This window comes from Helianthus annuus, chromosome 5, assembly GCF_002127325.2.
Source record: "Helianthus annuus cultivar XRQ/B chromosome 5, HanXRQr2.0-SUNRISE, whole genome shotgun sequence".
Taxonomy (NCBI): Eukaryota; Viridiplantae; Streptophyta; class Magnoliopsida; order Asterales; family Asteraceae; genus Helianthus; species Helianthus annuus.
Genome location: NC_035437.2, coordinates 163716807 through 163735979, shown reverse-complemented (window position 1 = coordinate 163735979; position 19173 = coordinate 163716807). Strand labels below are relative to the sequence as shown.

At 36.6% G+C, this 19173-nt stretch overlaps 1 protein-coding gene across 1 annotated transcript; it reads right to left on the bottom strand.

Annotated features, from left to right (window-relative positions):
- Positions 1-432: 432 nt before the first annotated feature.
- On the bottom strand, positions 433-3027 carry LOC110941437 (TORTIFOLIA1-like protein 4). Its single transcript, XM_022183077.2, has 4 exons — positions 2011-3027; positions 1801-1885; positions 1234-1637; positions 433-971 (listed from the first exon to the last, which is right to left on the bottom strand). Exons 1-4 carry the CDS (start codon positions 2821-2823, stop codon positions 660-662), a joined length of 1614 nt encoding a protein of 537 aa, XP_022038769.1. The 5' UTR covers positions 2824-3027; the 3' UTR covers positions 433-659.
- Between the last annotated feature and the right edge of the window lie 16146 nt (positions 3028-19173).

Below are 19173 nucleotides of genomic sequence, written 5' to 3'. Positions count from 1 at the left end.
AAAAACAACATTTCAAGAATTCTTGGGGATGGCCCTGACTAGCGGCGAAGGTAAACAAAGACGATAGTGTGTTGCCAAGCGGTATATAGTACAAAACTACAAATGTAAAAGTATTTAACATTTTTTTCTAAATGTTCATCTTTATGTAGTTCTAAACCAACCAATTAAATCAAAAGGTTAGTAATAGCATTAATGATTTCTCATGCCAGCTACAAGTATTTACTTTATGACGCCTTTGCACCTTTCAACTACTACATGATAAAGCATTTCCACCATTCACACTCACACAATACAACCTACACGTGAGATCACGGACAAAGTCCGGTCACGTGACATGAAAAAAGCTAGCTGTAAATGGCCTACCAATAAAGGACTATCCTTAAGGGTACACTATCATGCAAAAGATTTGGTTCAAAAAGTAAAACATTTCCATTTTACCCAAGTTAAAATAACAATAAACTACAAACCAAACAAACATATTAGGATATTTTTACAATCATATTAGTTAAAACTAGTTTTATATCAACCCAACTCGTAACCTCGTAACGTGACTAAAAACTACTTATTTTGACCCGGACTATTTTACCAGTCACCGTCGGTCTACAACATCCTAGCGCGTATGCACAAAAGTAAAAACGAACACACCTTAAATCGAGTGATCATATTTGGTGCACCTCGGCCAATGGGTTCTTAATTAGCCCGGCACGGAGATGGAATCCGGTGGTTTGAAAGTTGAATGATTCAAGATCCTTGTTCTTGACAGATGGGTACTGTTGGATTTCTGATTTCTTCCAGAGTTTAGAGCTAATAAGATCTGCACCTGGTAACTTACAACACAAGGTGGGTTCCGGATTCGACACCTGTCCAGTTGACTTTGCTAAGTCAAATGAAATCTCGTCGAGTGTTGACTCTACACCGCGCACACGAGACTCCAGAGATTGCATCCCGTTCAGCGAGCTCCCGATAAATTTCTGTAGTTTAGCATACAGTAAAAGAAATGTAACAAGTTTGTCTTCTAAAGTTGTAATTTAAGCTATACCAAAATTAATTAACTGACAATTTAAAGTTATTAGTGAACAGTGGCGAAGCTTGAGATTTCCGACCGGGGGGTCGAAAACGTATATACCTAAAAAATTCTGAGCGAAAAGTTCGGGGGGTCCCCCCCCCCCCTCCTCCCCTTCTATCCTGCGCCCTTGTTAGTGAAATTATTACTACATATTACTTTCGAATTACCTCGAGGAGATCATATAAATTGGATTGTTGGGTCTCGATTTGAGCAAGTTGATTGCGGATCAAAGATAAGTCCTCGGATTCTTGTTCAACAGAGTTGGTATTCAATCCGCCATTGCTCCCCACAACTTTGGAACTCGATCTATCTTCATTATATCGAGATTCTTGCATCTTTTCATCAGAAATTTCACTAAAAACGGCCCGTTTTGTTTCGTGTTTCATATGAACCTCAGCAGTGTCGAGTTTCTGATTAACGGGTTTCTTGCGATCCAGCTTACTGAACATGGCTGGAACAGTTTTCCTGCTGCTATTCTCAAGCGAATTTCTTCTCGTTGTAGTTCGCTTACTCATTATATAAGGTGTTTTTGGTGGATTTTGTATATGATCAGATTCTTCTGCCATATCACCTAATCAAACATAATAAATCATACACATTACAAAGTAAAAAAAAAAAAAAAATTGGGGATTTATGAAACTAAACTTATCAAATCATCTATTAATCAATTTCAACTTTATCATTTTAATTATGCATTGTAGCTTTAAAATCACATATATAAAAAGTCTTCATACCTTTAGAAGAATGTGACTCCGGCACATCCGGAATCGCATTCCACGCTTCGATCATCCGGTTCATCGTCTCCCTTACACTTTTTACCTACAAAACACCTTACACTTTTTACCTACAAAACAATTATTCAAGAAAACTTATAGCAAAACAATAGAAAAAAATAAAAGGCAAACAGGCGACAAACTGCGCCGCCAGCCCTTTTTGAATTATACCTTATCGAATTTTTTCGCCTCAAATATCTTCAAACACGACGCCTTAGACTCCCGCAACAAATCCTTCTCCACAACAGCCAACTTCTCCAACACCTCCGCAGCCGCTTTCCTCACACACCAATCCTCACTTTTCGCCACAAAATCCGTCATAATCTTCACCAAATTCATCACACTGATGGCACTCGAACCCGCACGAACACTGATCATACTCCCAACAACACTTAACAAAGCCGCCTTCCCTTTAAAACTGTCACTCTTCAACAACCTCTCAATCCTCGGCAACAACCTAGTTAAGTACTCGGTATCCGGTTCCCGCGCATGGTTAATTACCGCAGCCATGCACAAAGCGGCGCCGGTCTGCGCATTCACATCCTGCTCCGTCACCAACGCGTCCACGAACGGTTTAACAACCGACACGAACGGCGGTTTGGTGACGTGGCAGGCGACTGATCCCGACGCTGCAACGCATGCGGTGCGGACGACGGTGTCGGGGTCCCGCAACCGGCGGATAATAGCGGAGATGAGTTTATGCAAGAAAGGTGATAATATGTCGCCGTGTGCTTCGGATAAAGTGGAGATTAAATGGATGCATTGTTTACGTACGGGAGACTTGTCTGAAGAGTTGGTGGTGGTGATTGATGAGAGGAATGAAGGGATGGATTCGTTTGTGAGGTGTTTGGCGATTGTTTCGAGCTCGGTGGCTGCGGCGGAGTGTGTGTCGCGGTCGGAGAGTTTGTGGAGGCAGGTGAGGACTTGGTGTTTGAAGTTTTGGGGTGGAGAGTGGTGGGTTTGGGTGGGTTTGGGTGGTGGCATTGTGGTGGTGATGGTGGTGGCATGTATGGGGAAAGTTTGGTGTGGCGGTGCGGTGAGGGAGTTTTGAGAGGAGATATATATGTTTGTTCGAGACAGAGCATGAAGATTATTATTGAAGATGAATTTGGAGGGAGCCTGCGACGTCGTTTGCACTTTACTAATTTTTCTAATTTTTTTTATTGTTTTGGTTATCAATTTCTTTTTCGCCTTATTTTTTAGTATATTTTGAATATTCTTAGTTTTATAGCATGTATATGATCTTATCTTATCGTATCTAAAATTCAGGAATTCTATACTCTTAGTGTTAGATGTTGATAACTACAATAAAGAAATCAACAATTATCATTTTTATCGTATATCTTTGAGTTTTAATATCTCCATTCCGGCTATAAGCTAACGATCATGTTCAATTCGTTTTCCTTTAGTTTCGGACCATTAGACTTCGTCTTCTCTACATGTACGAATCCATATTTTCAACTAAGAGTTTAATCGGTATATAAAAGTATATAATGTTATGATGAATTTTTAGCATAAAAAACACAATTTAGCCTATTGTACTCAATTTTTATGCGATAAATATTAGAGTAAATTTCATTCTTCTATGGTTTGATTATGATTTCTTCTTCGTTTTTTTCATGAGACATATCATGTTCCATTTGGTTAACCTTTTTTATTTGTAATTTTCCCGAAACTTTTAAGATATCAAGGTAATTAGTCAATGGATAAAACTTAACTAAAAAAATATAAATTTAGTCAATTGATAAAACTTGACTAAAAAAACATAAAATTTAGTCATCATCTAGACGGAAATAACAAAACAGAAAACCACCATGTCTTTTAAGAGAAAAATAAAAGGTGAAAATTATGATCAACCTTCGAGATGAAAACCGAAATTCACTCTAATAAATATAATACAAATATACAATCAACATTAGGGCTGTAAACGAATCAAACGTTTGGCAAACAATTCGTAAACCGTTCGGCAGAAAGTTCGTTTGTGTTTGTTCGTTTACTAAACAAACGAACACGAACAAGAAATTTTGTTTGTTTAGTTAAATGAACAAACATGAACAGAGGTCGTGTTCGTTCGTTTATGTTCATGAACGTTCGGTAACGTGTTCGTTTGTGTTCGATACTTCAAAAGTGTTTTTAGTTTTTATATTTAATTAAATACTTCAAAATTCCGACAATTTAAGTATCTAATAAGTATCGGTGTATTATATATTCCATTTATAAACGATTGTTTGTGTTCATGAACATTAGTTTATGCTCATTTGTGTTCGTCAACGTTCGTTGCCTAAAATTAATAAACAAACACAAACGAACATGAATAAATTCATTTCCTTAACAAACGAACACGAACATAAAATCTCGTTCGATAAGTGTTCGTGAACGGTTCGCGAACACATATATTTCTTAACAAACAAACATGAACAAGGTCTTGTTCGTGTTCGTTCGGTGCGTTTGCAGCCCTAATCAGCATGATAGCATGATGGGAATATTGTCAGTCAACTACCTGCCCATGGTTATAGATGTTAAGCAATATCATTAATTCCCAACAAGCCTTCCACTATTTTTACACCCTTGAATCTTATTTTCATATCCATTCTCGCTCTATCTCTCTCTATATATATATATCAATGTAGGTATAGAGAAAGATAGAATGAAGGGGTGTGTGAATATTAATTCCCTAAAACAATGCTAAAGTTTTTACCATTTAATTTCATTATTACTAACACGTAGTAAGACCACCCGTAGTGGGGCTTTATTGGGGCATTATTTGCAAAAAAACGCCCCCCACCCCATTACATAGGGCGTTATTGGGCAGTTTTTTTGAAAAAGAATTGGTTTGGCGTGTTTATAAATGTCACACCCCAACCGATGGCGGAATCATCAGGGCATGACACTGAGCGAAACAGATTGTCCAGAAGTTTCCACAACAACTATTAATACTATTCAGTTAAATGATACGTCCCATACCGTATCCCAAATAATACAATAAATTATTACAGATAACAACCAGTCAAGTAATTCTGTTCCGATAACTCAGATTTAAATAGAATAAAATAAATATTGTTTCTGCTTCTAAAGACCCCTAGATTGACTGCTACAGACAACTATTTGTTGGGGGCTCTAGACGCTTTATTCTAGTCTCGCTTCCCTAGCAAGAATGCATCTTAAACACCTGTCACATACGTTAAAATAAAGTCAATACATAAATGTAAAGGTGAGCATACAAGTTTGATAATAGCATATAGAGTTCGAAATAGTTTACGCATAACCAGCACGCACACAGAGGAAAACGAAGCATGTTAATTATCGACATGGATCTATCGATACCAATGACTGCGGGTTGACTGTCCGAGACGGTTCGCAATACATGATTACCACCGTAATCCATGCAAGTAATTGTCCTTAACAATCTCCGTGTGAACGGGTGCTGAGTCCAAACTATAGTACTACTTCGTTAAGCCAGGTAGACAGCATTCCTCGTGTAAACATAAAAACAAGCATTCATTTAGTCACGTAATACATGCATATCGGTTAGCGTATAAAATAATTGAGTAGTGTGATCGATTGTGATTTTGATAAGTAACGTATGTAACACCCAAAAGTGCTAAAGCAAAAAAGGGTTCGAGTATACTCACAGCGATTGATTGATAGATTGAAGGGAGCGCTTGAGAGTAGGGTTAGCCTGAATAGTTCGATAGCATAACGATGAGTAACACGTAGAATGGAAACAAGTGATGATGGGTCAAACAGCATGGTCGATCGAACGGGTTGTTCGTTCGGTTAGACAGTCCATTCGGACAGTCTGTTCGATCGGCCGGTAGGCTCGATCGGCTGCACTGTTCGAGTGGATTGTTTCTTCCTTTGAGTAGGATGTGTTTGTGTATGATGGCTTGACCTTTTGAAGTTTTCGTTATAGTATTTGAGAACACTAAAGTGTTCTTACCTTTCAGGTCGATCGATCGAACGGTCTGTTCGGTCGGCCAGCTTAATCGATTGGTTAGGAACTTCAGAAATGGGTCCTCACTGGGATGTCACCTAATCGAACAGCATGTTCGATCGGGTGGCACTTCATACTACGAACGAGTTGTAACTCGATTAAGTGTTGAAGCATAGTATCTCATGATCCGATGATTAATGTTATCAAACAGCTCGTTCGATCGAACATCACTTCGTTCAATACTATACTTCCTGAAATTGTCAAAGTGTGGGGCCACTTGCTAGCCGATCGGCTGGCATGGTCGGTCGGCTGACATGTCCGGTCGGTTGGGCTGTTCGTTCGAACAGCCTGTTCGTTCGAACAGCCTGTTCGATCGGTCAGCATCCTGACCTGGTCAGCCTGTTCGTCTAACACTTTGCTGTTCTGATTGTTTGACGTTATATCGAGTTATTTTGACAACGAGCTGAACCATGACACTTTCGTTCTTACTCGTTTCCACTGCTCGGACAGGAATCACCCAAGTCCGGTCGGTGAAAGGTTCGGAACGGCAGTTTAACGTTTAACCCGAAATCGGTGAACCTCGTAGATAGAATCCGAATCTTGAACCACACCACCATTAGAATGATTAGTGAGTTGGCTCAAGCTCCGTTTCTACCGGTTTGAAGACATTGAGTGTAAAAGAGTTGAAAGAAAGTTGGAAATCCTCCTTTCAATCCTTCACATCATGTAAATGTTCAGATCTGTGATAGATCTTAGTTTGTTTATGTGGAAATCGGCTAGATCCAAGTGATTCTTGGTGGATTGAGGCCAAAGCATGAAGTTCTTGAAGAACACCATGATGACATCATCCTAGAATGCTTAGATCTTGATGATTTCACGGTTAGAAATCAAGATTTGAAAGATAGAAAGGTGTGGGAGCATGTATTGATCAAGAAAGTATAAGATTTAGGATGAAATCTTACCCGGATTGAGAGAAATCTGAGAAAAGAAGGGGAGCACGAGCTGGTCGGTCAGAGAGTTTCCAAAAGTGGAAAGAATGATAATGACAGGCCTATTTATAAGCTTCTAAAAGGGGAAAGGGCTGGCCGATCGGCCAGGCATCCCGATCGGACAGCCTACTCGATCGGACGGTCTGTCCGATCAGCCGGGCTATTCGATCGGCTAGGAGCCTGATCGATCCACAACCTGTTTCGAGTGTTTGGTGCGACGATTTCTGATATTTCGATTTCGATTGAAGACGATACGAATACGATAGAGTTTCCTAATCAAATTACTTTTAATCCCAACCACTATATCTACATACAAGCATCTACATTCCACATTCGATTTCGATTTCGATTTCGATTGAGTTTTGAGTTTCGATTCGATTGATCACCACACATAACATAAAGTAAACACGCACAAGTAACACACAGGGCACACACACACGTATAATAACACCAATTTCGCATAATTCGAGTTTCGAGTTCGATTGATGATTCAATTAGCTTGATTGTTGATTGATTAACATTATCGCATTGTTACTTCCTGCTATTCACAGTCGTAATCGCTTCGCGTCGATTAAACATTCGATTACTTCGATTCCTTTGATTGACAACACTTACTCCACATAATACAAAACATAAAATAGACTATTTACAGTCAAAGAAGTCAAACTCGACTTAGACTTTGACTTTGACTTTGACACTCGAAAACACGGGGTGTTACAATAAAAACGCCTAAAATGGATTGTGGAATGGTTGACTGGGTTTGACCCACCAATGAGAAACTAGTTTGCTTTTTTTTTTGTTTAATGATTGGAAGAGGCGTTATTGGGCATTATTCCCACTACGCCACTTTTGCAATAACGTCCCATGCTGACTGGACTGCCACGTGTCGTAAAACGCCCCATGGTGGGGGCATTATTTTGTTTAACCACTACACATGGTCTAACATTGAACGCGAGGACTATCATATATTCATATGATGGATAACTTTGCTATCATTAATGTATTTGTGACTATAGGGTGTCATCATCGAATGCTATTATACACTAGATGTAGTTCATATTACATTATGTCTTCGCATTAATGACGGAACTTGATTTGATGACCCCTCTCGTTCAACATCCATATAATACCTTCAAATATAAAATTTGGTGGTTGTCGTTTACTTGTGACAATAGGCAATAGATGCAATGATCTCGACGCAAACTTTTAAAGAACTTATTGTATATGCGTTAAGATGATTTTTTAAACTCTTTTAAGTTTCATGATTGTTTGTAAAAATTTAACCAAACACTATCAACTATGTTAGTTAAAACTAGGGTTATGCATGAGCCAATCCGATCTCAAGTTTGACTCTGCCCAACTCAACTCACAAAAAAAACTTTCAAGCTTGCCTGCATTTATTATTAATTATTTATTTTATTTATAAACATGTAATTATTTTCAAATATATATATAATGACACATATTACATAATATATTTTAGGAATGCGGGATTGGCTTACGAAATGAGCTTTTCTTAGGCTGGTGGGTGTGGTTTAAAGCCTATAAGGGCTTTATAGTGTCACGTCAGAGCCACGTATGCATCACATAAGCGAGAGACTTTATCGTTAACTTGCATGGTGTGGGATAAAGCCCCCTATTAAACAAAATACAAAAAATATAAAACCCCTTTAAAGCCTCATATTAAACAAAATACAAAAAATTTAAAAAGGAAAAAATCTGATTGGTTGAAAACATTGGGCCCCACCTGCAATGCCATTGACGCTCATTACTGTGATGAAGCCCCCCCCCCCCCCATAGGGTCCCCTTTTGACGCCTAGGAAATGGGGGAGGGGCGTCATTGAAGCTGATGTGGCAGGGGACAGTATACCACACCCACTGCTTATTGAACCTCAACTTAAACTGAAATTATTAACAAGCAATTCTCAAAAATATTAAAATTGGCTTGATTCATTTACAAACTAATTGAAAGAACTTAAAAAACAGAAGACATATCTTTATTGGAGCTATTAAGTGTGAGATCTGCTTTTGCTTTTGTTTAGACTCGATATATGCCGACTTAGGTCCACAACGGTAGAATTTACATTTTAATATTGTATTGTATTGTAATGTAATAATAATACAATTATAACTTTCTATATTAAAAAACTCTGAAGCATTAATTATGCTTCTTTTTTATCAATAAATTTTTTGAAAAGCATTTAAATTTATTTCTTTTTTGAAAATAAAACTTCATTAAAACAACCTCCGACCCAAACGGACAAAAGGCCAAACAACAACGCCCTCGACCCAAACGGGCAAAGGGTCAAAAACTACATCATATACATAGGGTATTTACACCACTCCTTCCAACTAATATATTTACATGAAGATCTATTTTTAACCCACCCCAAACCTCTAAACTTTATCTCAACCAGAATATCTTGCGGGCTATCACCACAAAATATTATAAACACTTATATGAAACAAACGCGTGAGCACGAACATGACACGAGTTTTCGCAAGCTCACTCAAACACGTCTAACCTAAAATTTTATTTTATTAATTTTTTACTATAAAACAATAAATTTGTAACCAACAATACAAATATATACAAAATAATTGATGTTATTTTGTCTTTTAGTTTTGCTTTAAATAATATATAAATTAGAATTAGGACATAAAACGTATTTAAAGCAGGGACGGACCAGGTAGACGGGTGGGTGGGCGAACGCATCCTTTGAAAAAAAAAAATAGTCTATTTTGTTGGGCAAAATCCGGATCGCAGTATCACACCCCTTGAAAATGTAGTTAAACCCCTCATTCGCACACACAGAAAATAAATTTCTGGCCCGTCAATGATTTAAATTTAAAGAGTATATAGTTAAATAGGTTAACTCATAAACTCATCATGTCGACTTAAACATGAGTCACATACATAAGGGGGTGTTTGTTTTTTCTTCAAACATCTTCAAGGGGGCTGATGTCTGCAGGCGCGCAGACGTTACCCTTGAAGACTGTTTGTTTTTTTCTTTAAACAGATCTGAACTCAGCTTTTTTCATCTTAAAAAATAAGCTATGGACCCCTTACTTAAAACATCTTCACACCTCCCTCTTCTCCTCCCTCAAACATCAGCCCCTCCCACCGCCGCTCCTCCTCCTTCTCCGACCTCCCTCTTCTCCTCCGGCGACCCACCTCCTCTTCCGGCGACCTCCCTCTTCTCCTCCGGCGACCTATCTCCTCCGGCGACCTACCCATTCTCCGACCTCCCCCCTCCTCCGGCGACCTACCTCCTTCTCCGGCGACCTCCCTCCTCCTCCGGTGACCAGCTCTTTCTTCGACTTCCCTCTTCTCCCCCGCTGGATCGAAGCGGAATGTGAATGTTTCGTCATTTTTGATGTACTTCAGACCGGTATCAACTTATAAAAACAAACATTCTTATATTTTCAGCTTGCAGATCTTCAGACCACATCTTCAGTTGCAGACATAAAAACAGATGAAATCAGCTTGCAGACAATTTGTGTCTGCAAAAACAAACAACACCTAAATGTGTTTGTAGACTGGTTCAAAATAAACCCAAACACGCCTAGAGTATAGAATTAAATAGCTAAGATTGTGGGGTATAGGGCGGGGGTTGGGGGCGTAGGTTGGCTGAAAACGCCCAAGTTACCACCCCAGGTGGGCTTAGGTTTGGGCGTGACCCCTTGGGTAGGAGTTTAAGATCGGGCGTTTGGCATGCCTAGCGGTCCTACGTGGCCGGCTCCTATTCGCTTGTTGGCTAGGTCATAGCGGGCTATATTTAAATTTCAAAATATAACCGTTTGGCCAAGCCAAGCGGTTCACCCACCCAACATCGAGTTCCGGGGCAAGGAGCGAAAGCCGTTCGAAGCTCGCCCTTTTCGAAATCTACCTAACGCTCTAGGTTTTTTTTATTATTTTGTAATCCTTTTTTTGTAGAATTTTGTAATTTTTAGGAATTTAATAAAATTTTAGGCTTTTTTTAAATGTTGTGTGTATTTTTTAATTTTAGGTTTTTTTTTTATTTTTATTTTAATAAACCTGCCAAGCCACGCGGGCTAGCCACGCCCCGCCATATCTCACAGACACATCATTCATCAACGGAGAACTCGAACTCCACGTGTCAATCCATGCCCCAAACCTCCATCCCACTATACCCCACGTTCTAAATGTGTTTACACCCGTGACTTAAATTGCCTTACAGCAAATATTGCATGGTCAAAAGTGTGAATGTCATTCAACATGCAATTGTGAAACTATAAATACCACAAATAAGTTCAATAAAATATATAATATAATGTTTACCAATTAGACTCTTTTTTTTATCGATCAATAACCAACACATTGCATTGCATTACGTGTAGAAAATAAAACCGTTAGCCTTTTTAAAGTTACCTATTTTTTTCTTTTAGCCTTTATTATTTTTGTGAAAGCTATAAATGATATCCTTTTATATAACTATAGTTGTCATTTCAGTTTTTCTTTTTGATGTAAGTTGCTTGTTGTGCTGTTGTGACTGCTCTTTTTGTTTGGAGGGTGGCTTTTGTGAATAATATTTTACCTTTCAAAAAACATTTTAGTTTGTCTTTTTTCTTATTTATATATAGATTAGTTACTTTCATTAAAAATTAATAATTATATTAAACAATGTATTGATAAGAAATTTATTAGTTATTTAAGTTTGTAAGTATATAATAGCAAGATAATAAAATATCTGTCAATGATCTCTAGATCAAGTGGTGGAGGGCTTGCATTTCTTTTGAGAGATGCAGGTTCGACTCCCACTTGGTGCAGAGTGAGGCATTGGTGCACAATGATAGGAGACCCAGGGAAACCTGGGTTGGATCCATGAGTCAAACGGGTTTTACAGGTAATTTCACCGTCGTGCCTACGGGCGGGTGGGTTACCGGGTTTTCCCCGGAATTGGTGGTGGACTCGGGTTACTCTCGGAGTACTCCGTTTGTCCAGTGGGTGCCCCGAGAGTGCTCGGGATTGAGTTTGTTGGCCGTTCAAAAAAAAGATAATAAAATATCTTAATGCATTACCACATATAACATGTTAATCACAAATTACTTTATTTATTAAAAGAGTAGCATTAAATATTAATAAATACATGTTATTGCTATTATTATTACATAACAAACGTCACCCTCACACACCTATCAAATTAAAGAGACCTCATATACACAACTATTAACCGACGCACAAACATGTCGCCTCCCTCTTGTTAAGTTATGTGATCCTCTCCTCTCTTCGCTTTTCGTATTCAAAATTTTCGTATTCAAAATACTTTCCATACACATCTCAAACCCACGCATACACTATAAGTCACCACAAGGCATCTCCGTGGCTTGTGGTCATCATACCTGGTTAGTTCCTTTTTCATAATTGTACAAGCTGTAAACGAACCGAACGTCAGCGAACAGTTCGTGAACTGTTCGGCGGGAAGTTCGTTTATGTTCGTTCGTTTAATAAACGAACGAACATGAACAAGAAATTTCGTTCGATTAGTTAAATGAACGAACATGAACAGAGGTCTCGTTCGTTCGATTGTGTTCGTGAACGTTCGGTAAGGTGTTCGTGAACATTCGTTGATTTGCGCTCGTTTATATTCGTATGTTTGTGTTTTAATTGGAGATCTTTGTACTTTCTTATATTTTATTTGTACTTTTTATATTATTAAACTTTTATTTATTTTATTACCCTAACAATTAAACTAGGAAACCCACTTTCACCTTGTTTATGCATCATTTTTCTTTCATTTCTCATTACTTACATCGGCAAATACAATCGACCTCCGTTCCACAATAAGGGATTCAAGTTCAAGTGCTACTATCTGAGCCATCTATCTTTATCCTTCGTAGCGTTCACCAAATTTATTTTTGTTCGTTTGTGTTCGTGAACCGTTCGCGAACACGCTCATTTTCTTAATGAACGAACACGAACATAAAATCTCGTTCGGTAAGTGTTCATGAACCGTTCATGAACACATTTATTTCCTTAACGAACGAACACGAACAAGGCCTTGTTCGTGTACGTTCGGTTCGTTTACAACCCTATGTACAACCGACTCTCTTTCTTTCAACATTGGGTTGAAATCGATTTTGGGTTCGAAATGGTTGTATAGTTGCTAAAATGTTTCAAGGTAAAATTGGTTTTAAAACGAAACAAAACTGCCATAAGATACTTTATTGTGTGTTTCACCGTCTTTATTTAATAATGTAATTATTTTAAAGTTACCATTTCAACACAAAAAAGGGGGAAATTATTGTAATTATATGGTTAAGGATAATAATAAGTCGTGTTTGAGAGGATAGAATATAAAATTGTATCTCACCCATGTTTCTATGCTCGTCAGACTCGCACGTTTCCTTACGGAAACATGGGATCCATGTTAATAATCTTAGATTCTTAGGTGGTTTAGAATTATCCGTTAGCATCCCAAATACTTGAAACTTGATCTCAAACTTACCCTAAAATTAAAAACCGACTTAAAAAGATTTAAATACTCCAATACAATTATAACAAGTTTAATTTTTTTTTTTTTTTTTGTAATTTTATGTTTCTAACAACTCTACTAATTTAAAATGTTATTTTCTTTGTATTTTCTAATATTATATAACCTTATCAATATATTTGGTTTGATGTGGGTAAACATTTTAGTAATACAATATGTCTCACCTTGTACTATATACGTGTTTGACCGCATGAAAATTTGTATAAGTATAGTATCGCATATGTGGTCTGTGTCTGGATAATTTTTTTGTTATTCATTCTGAATGTGTCAAATTTCTTAACCATAATTTGGAGTTTTGTCATCCCTACTTAACAACAAATTTCTTTGTTGCATCATGGATGCACATTTTGTAAACATAAATAGCCAGATTTGTAAACATAAATAGCATATTTCAATTGATTTAGAACAAGGCATCACAACCATCAACATTCAAAGTGAATATCTTGTGTGTTAGTAGCTAACATGTATACAATTTACACGATTGTCAGGTGGCAAACATAGTCTGACAGGAGTGGGGCAATGAGGCTCTCCAATTTAAAGTGCGGGCATAAACAAGAAAGTCGCCGTTCCAAAAGGCAAATGATATAGACATATTACTTATATAGAAATTTTAAAACATATAAAATGTTTCGTTAATATATAGACTAAACCTTTTTGCATTAACATATAAAATGTTTCGTTAATATATAGACTAAACCTTTTTGCATTACGCTGGATTTGATGATTACAATGATTGTTTGATCGACTAAATGGAACTTTTATATTATAGTTTACAATATCTATAAATGAACCTGATGAACATGAATAAATTATAAGAATTTATTATCATGATTCTTGATATAATATATCTTTGGAAAACATATCTAAAACTAAACCACTAAATAGAACTAAATTTGGAAAATATATATTTTATGTACCACATGCTTTTATCAACATTAATTTGCATCTCATGTGACTCCAGGTTGCCATTCACTTGGGGAGTTGGGAGGGTTAAGCTTTATGGACCACTTGGATATAGGTGCCAATTAACCAACTCCAAGGAATGTTTTTGATTTGTTTATATATGCAAGTGTACATGTTATGGAAGATGATAAAATACGATAAGTTCCTTATCTAAATGATTGAAACTTCATCAAGATAATATAAGAATGAGAATTGTTATGTAATAATTCTAATTAGAGGTCTTTGACTATTGATAGTCTTATCTTTAAATATTCCTATCACCAGTCTCATCTTTCATCTATTTTCCCTACAACGGTCCCCCGTTAAAAAAACTTAACGGGATTATGTTTTTTTTCCAAATTACAAACATTTTTCTTACGGCTTTTGATCAGAACGACGATACGAGTCCATTGATGTAAAAGTTACCTCGAAACGGTACTCCAAACGATGAAAATGGCGCTTCAAGTCGGGTGTTTAAATTTCCAATTAACAAAAATCAAGTCATTTGAAGCACCTTTTCGAGATAACTTTTACATCAATGGACTTGTATCGTCGTTCTGATCAAAAGCCCTAAAAAATTTGTTTGTAATTTGGAAAAAAAAGCTTAACTCCGTTAAGTTTTTTTTAACGGGGGACCGGTGTAGGAAAAATAGGTTAAAGGTGGGACTGGTGGGAGGAATATTCAAAGGTGGAACTATCAATGACCAATGACCTCTAGTTAAGATTATTACAGACCAATTCCCTATAAGAATTTACAAATATCATGTATTCCAACTTGCTTTGAAAATAAGACTACACGGTATGGGGGTTGTCCCCCTCCGTCCTCGGTCCGGCGCCGCTCCAACACCGTCCCCCCCCCCCCCCCGGCTTCGTTCTTGGCGTCGAGTATGGGACGATGGGGACGCTCCACAAGAAGACAAAAAGAAGGCCTCTCCCTCTCTCACACACCTATACATGCAATATATACATATATATTTTAGATTCATCCCCCATTTCCATACCGCATAGCCTAATACCAAGTGTGTTGGTCATTTAGTAAGAGACTGAGTTTTAAATTATTGTAAAAACATTTTTTGTTCGTATGACATTATTTTGTAATATTTATTTATACTATATGAAATTATAAAATATGCTTGACTACCCAACTTCAATTTTTTAAAGCTAATATCATTTTTGTTGTCTCAATCCTTTGAATACCATGTCATTGTAAGCATAGAACACACATAAAATTTGTCTTTTTCAATCTGTGGCTCAGACTCTTCCATATTCAATGAGATCGCACATGGAGAGGATGGGTGCACATACAATTCTAAATCTCTTCTTATACTGTGGGTTCTTGACACAGACATATACATACACATATATCCACACATATATTGTCGTTTAATACATGGTTGTAAGAGTTCTATTGTATTGTGATACATAAGATATTTATGTAACCACATCACAAATTTGATTTATCCCCCGGCTATATGTAATTATTTAACACTATATAGAAATTCTTAAATGATTTTTACCCTTTTACTTACAGTTAGATATATTAAACGATTCTATATTAGGGTATACGATATGGTCTCCGAAAAGGGGCTTGGTGTCACCGGCCCTCCCCTTTGAGGCCAGAAATTTGGGGGGTTAAAACGCGGACTATCCTCCGATCTCCACGATTAGGAACACCGACCCCTCCCCTTTGAGACACACACATTTATTTTTGAATGACTAATTTCTTTTAATACATGTCGTCTGTGTGATTTAAACACAAGACCCCCTCTCCCAAACCTAGGTGTTTAAAGACTATGTCCTTGACTCCTTGCCAATGGACCACCACCCCATTGCTACACACATATTAATTAGGGAGTTTTGGGGAGTGTTCTTGTAAGTCTCACATAGGTTGAGAAGGAGAACGAAACCTTACTTATAAGGAGAGGAAACCTTCTGGATCAGAACACGTTTGTTTGTTTTTTTTTTTTTTTTTTTTTTCTTTTCTGGTGAGCAATTCTTCGGGTAAAAATAAAATTGTGAGTTCCTGGATGGGCAACCATTAGGGGCAAAGCGGACAATAATTTAGCACGACATACTTATAATGTTACAGTCTCTATGCATTTAAGGAGTTTGTGTGAAGTTGGGGAAAAAACTAATGTGACATTTGTAGAGTTTGGGAATATACTCTCAACCCTTAGGGGTCCATGATAACATATAGGTGAAAAATGTTTCAATTCTCCATTGAATTTGAGTTTTGTTGGAGATTGTGGATTTGAAATTGAGAATTTGAGATCGATTGATTGAAGATGTAGATTGTTAGATACATCTAACTTTTTGTATATTCAAATTTGCACCTACCTTTCGGTTTAAAAGCGCTATAATCAACATTTACTTTAATTTTTGTCGCCAAAATCAACATTTGAGACAAACTCTGTTTAAGGTTGATTGTGGCAACATAAACTAAAGTTTAAGGCTGATTATAGCGTTTTTTAAATGCCTAGATCTCGTATTTCCCACGTAGTCGGTCGAAAAACCAACGATTCTCCTATCAAAGTAATAGAGAGATCCTTTTCTTTTCCGGTATGTAGGTCCGCGAGTAACTGAAATGTATATACATAAAGATTGATTAGTGTAGTTTGGTCTTAATTATCCCACTTTGAATTTATTTCATTTTGATTTTGTACTTAATCTAATCAACCACTGCTCACAATAGATAATTTTGTCGTTACAAAACATGGATTTGACAAACAATTATAATGGATCGGGTTCAAGAAGCTTTTGTGTAATCTTAATATCATACACATGACTATAAAGTTCTGTCTCATACTTATTGGCTACCCAATTAGACCGTAAAGTTGTATCTCATACTCGGTGGCTACCCGATTACTCCTTATGTCAAGTTCTGTGGTTTTCCACAAGATAAATGGGTATATGACCTCTATCAACTCATATCATAATCGTAATTGTTTTTTCGTTGAGCGGCTAACAAAGATTTTATTGAATAAACAAACCTGGTCAATCAAACGTTTAACCGAGATGATTACAGCCACCAAAAATCAATAAACACGATTACACGCTCATAGTTGCTAACTCAAAATTACACCAATCTTCTCACGAGAGGATGACGCGCTAAGCCCGATTCTTTATCCAAAGATAACTTAGCGTATTAATTTCTCCTTTATCCTCCCCAAATTCACTTGTTTGTGTCTAAATACACTCTGTTAAAATTTTTATTTAATATATATGCGGTCCAGAAACCCATCCCTTTAACCTCACTTTTCACAGTCGAATCGGCACAACCGCACAAATCAGTCTCCATCCAATCAATTTTGTATTTTCCTAGAAGTGGTGTGTCGGCAGAGTGGTAACCCATTGTTGAGGAAATCAAAGTGGTCAGCAATATTTAAGGTAGGGACACCTTAATTAATATCTATTTAAGCTCGTACAACAATTAATCTAAACAATATATATATATATATATAGGAATGGGATCAAATACAAACACTTAAGTTTGTTAGAACCGTAAGAACCAACACATAATTGACAAGTGTCCATCAATAAAAAATTAGTTTAGGGGTAATTTAGACCTTTTGACCATATTTAATAATAGCTAATTAAAAATAATTACAAAAAATATAATCAGCACAACACTATATAATTAGCATAACATCCTTAATCGTTCTTCATTATTAGCACATCGTCCTCAATCGTTCTCCATTTTCAACATAAACGACATTAGCACAACATCCTCAATTGTTCTCCATTATTAGCACACCAGATGTGCTGATTATATCTACTTTTGATGTTTGTTTGTATTATCTTGTAATTAACACATAATCAGCACAATTATAAAACATCTTTTGTTAACTTTTTTAAAAATCACTTTTATAAATACAAAAAAGGTATAGCAATATGGTACTCATATTAAAGATAAAAAAATACTTGATTTTATGGTATATTTTTTTAAAAAAAATAATGAAATATATAAAAGTTATTTTAGTTTAAAAAACCTTGGTGGAATTTGTATTTAATGGAAAATAGTCAAATGACTAGCAATTTTACAAAATTACCTCTAATTTGTTAGTAGTAATTTTTAATTATAAGGATTTTATTTATAATCAATATCAACCCTTGATTTAAATTATCAATGGTTCAGATCTGTTCTTACGGTTCTTATAATTAGCACTGTTTGTACAGGATCTCAACCCTATATATATATATATATATATGAGAAAAATCCATTAGGAACCATCCTTTGTTGCGAAAATCGTGAAAACCAATGTGAACACAACCAAAAATACCTAAAAAATCTAACCAGCAGGTTTATTAATCCTATCTAACGAGCGAAAACCGCAAGAACTAATGTGAACACAACAAAAATTACCTAGTGGGAAAGCAAGTTGTACGTGTGACTGTTTGTGGTATGGTGTATTTAACGAGCGGGTTTATTAATCCTATCTAGTTGTTGATGGGTGTATTTATAGGTGGTTATTGTGAGTGACGAAGTTGATAAATGTTGGTTGCTTACGGTAGGATTGTGTGGTGATAATATTTAATTAATGGTGTTGGTACATTCGGTGGCGACTCCTAGCCATTTTGTACTGTTTGTCCCGAAGGTATGTTCGGGTCTGCTACTGGTTGATTGTTCTTGTTAGGGTAATGACTTTCTTGTCCGGTCCTGACATTTCTAATTCAGAGCGGAAGCACAAAATAAACATAGAATATTTTCTCAAATAAAATTGAATTAAAACTAAATGATAAAACCAATACAATAAGGAGTTTCTAAATTTGACAGGTTTGTCTATTTTTTGAAGTTACAAATTAACTGATAATTATTAAAATTTAGGGTATAAATAAACATGTAAGTTATGCTAATAAGAAATTTACGCGTTCTAGCTGGTCCATATAAGAATCAACTAACTCTTTGATCTACTTCTCGTTAGTTTTGTACCTAATCTTTAATCTGCATCTCACT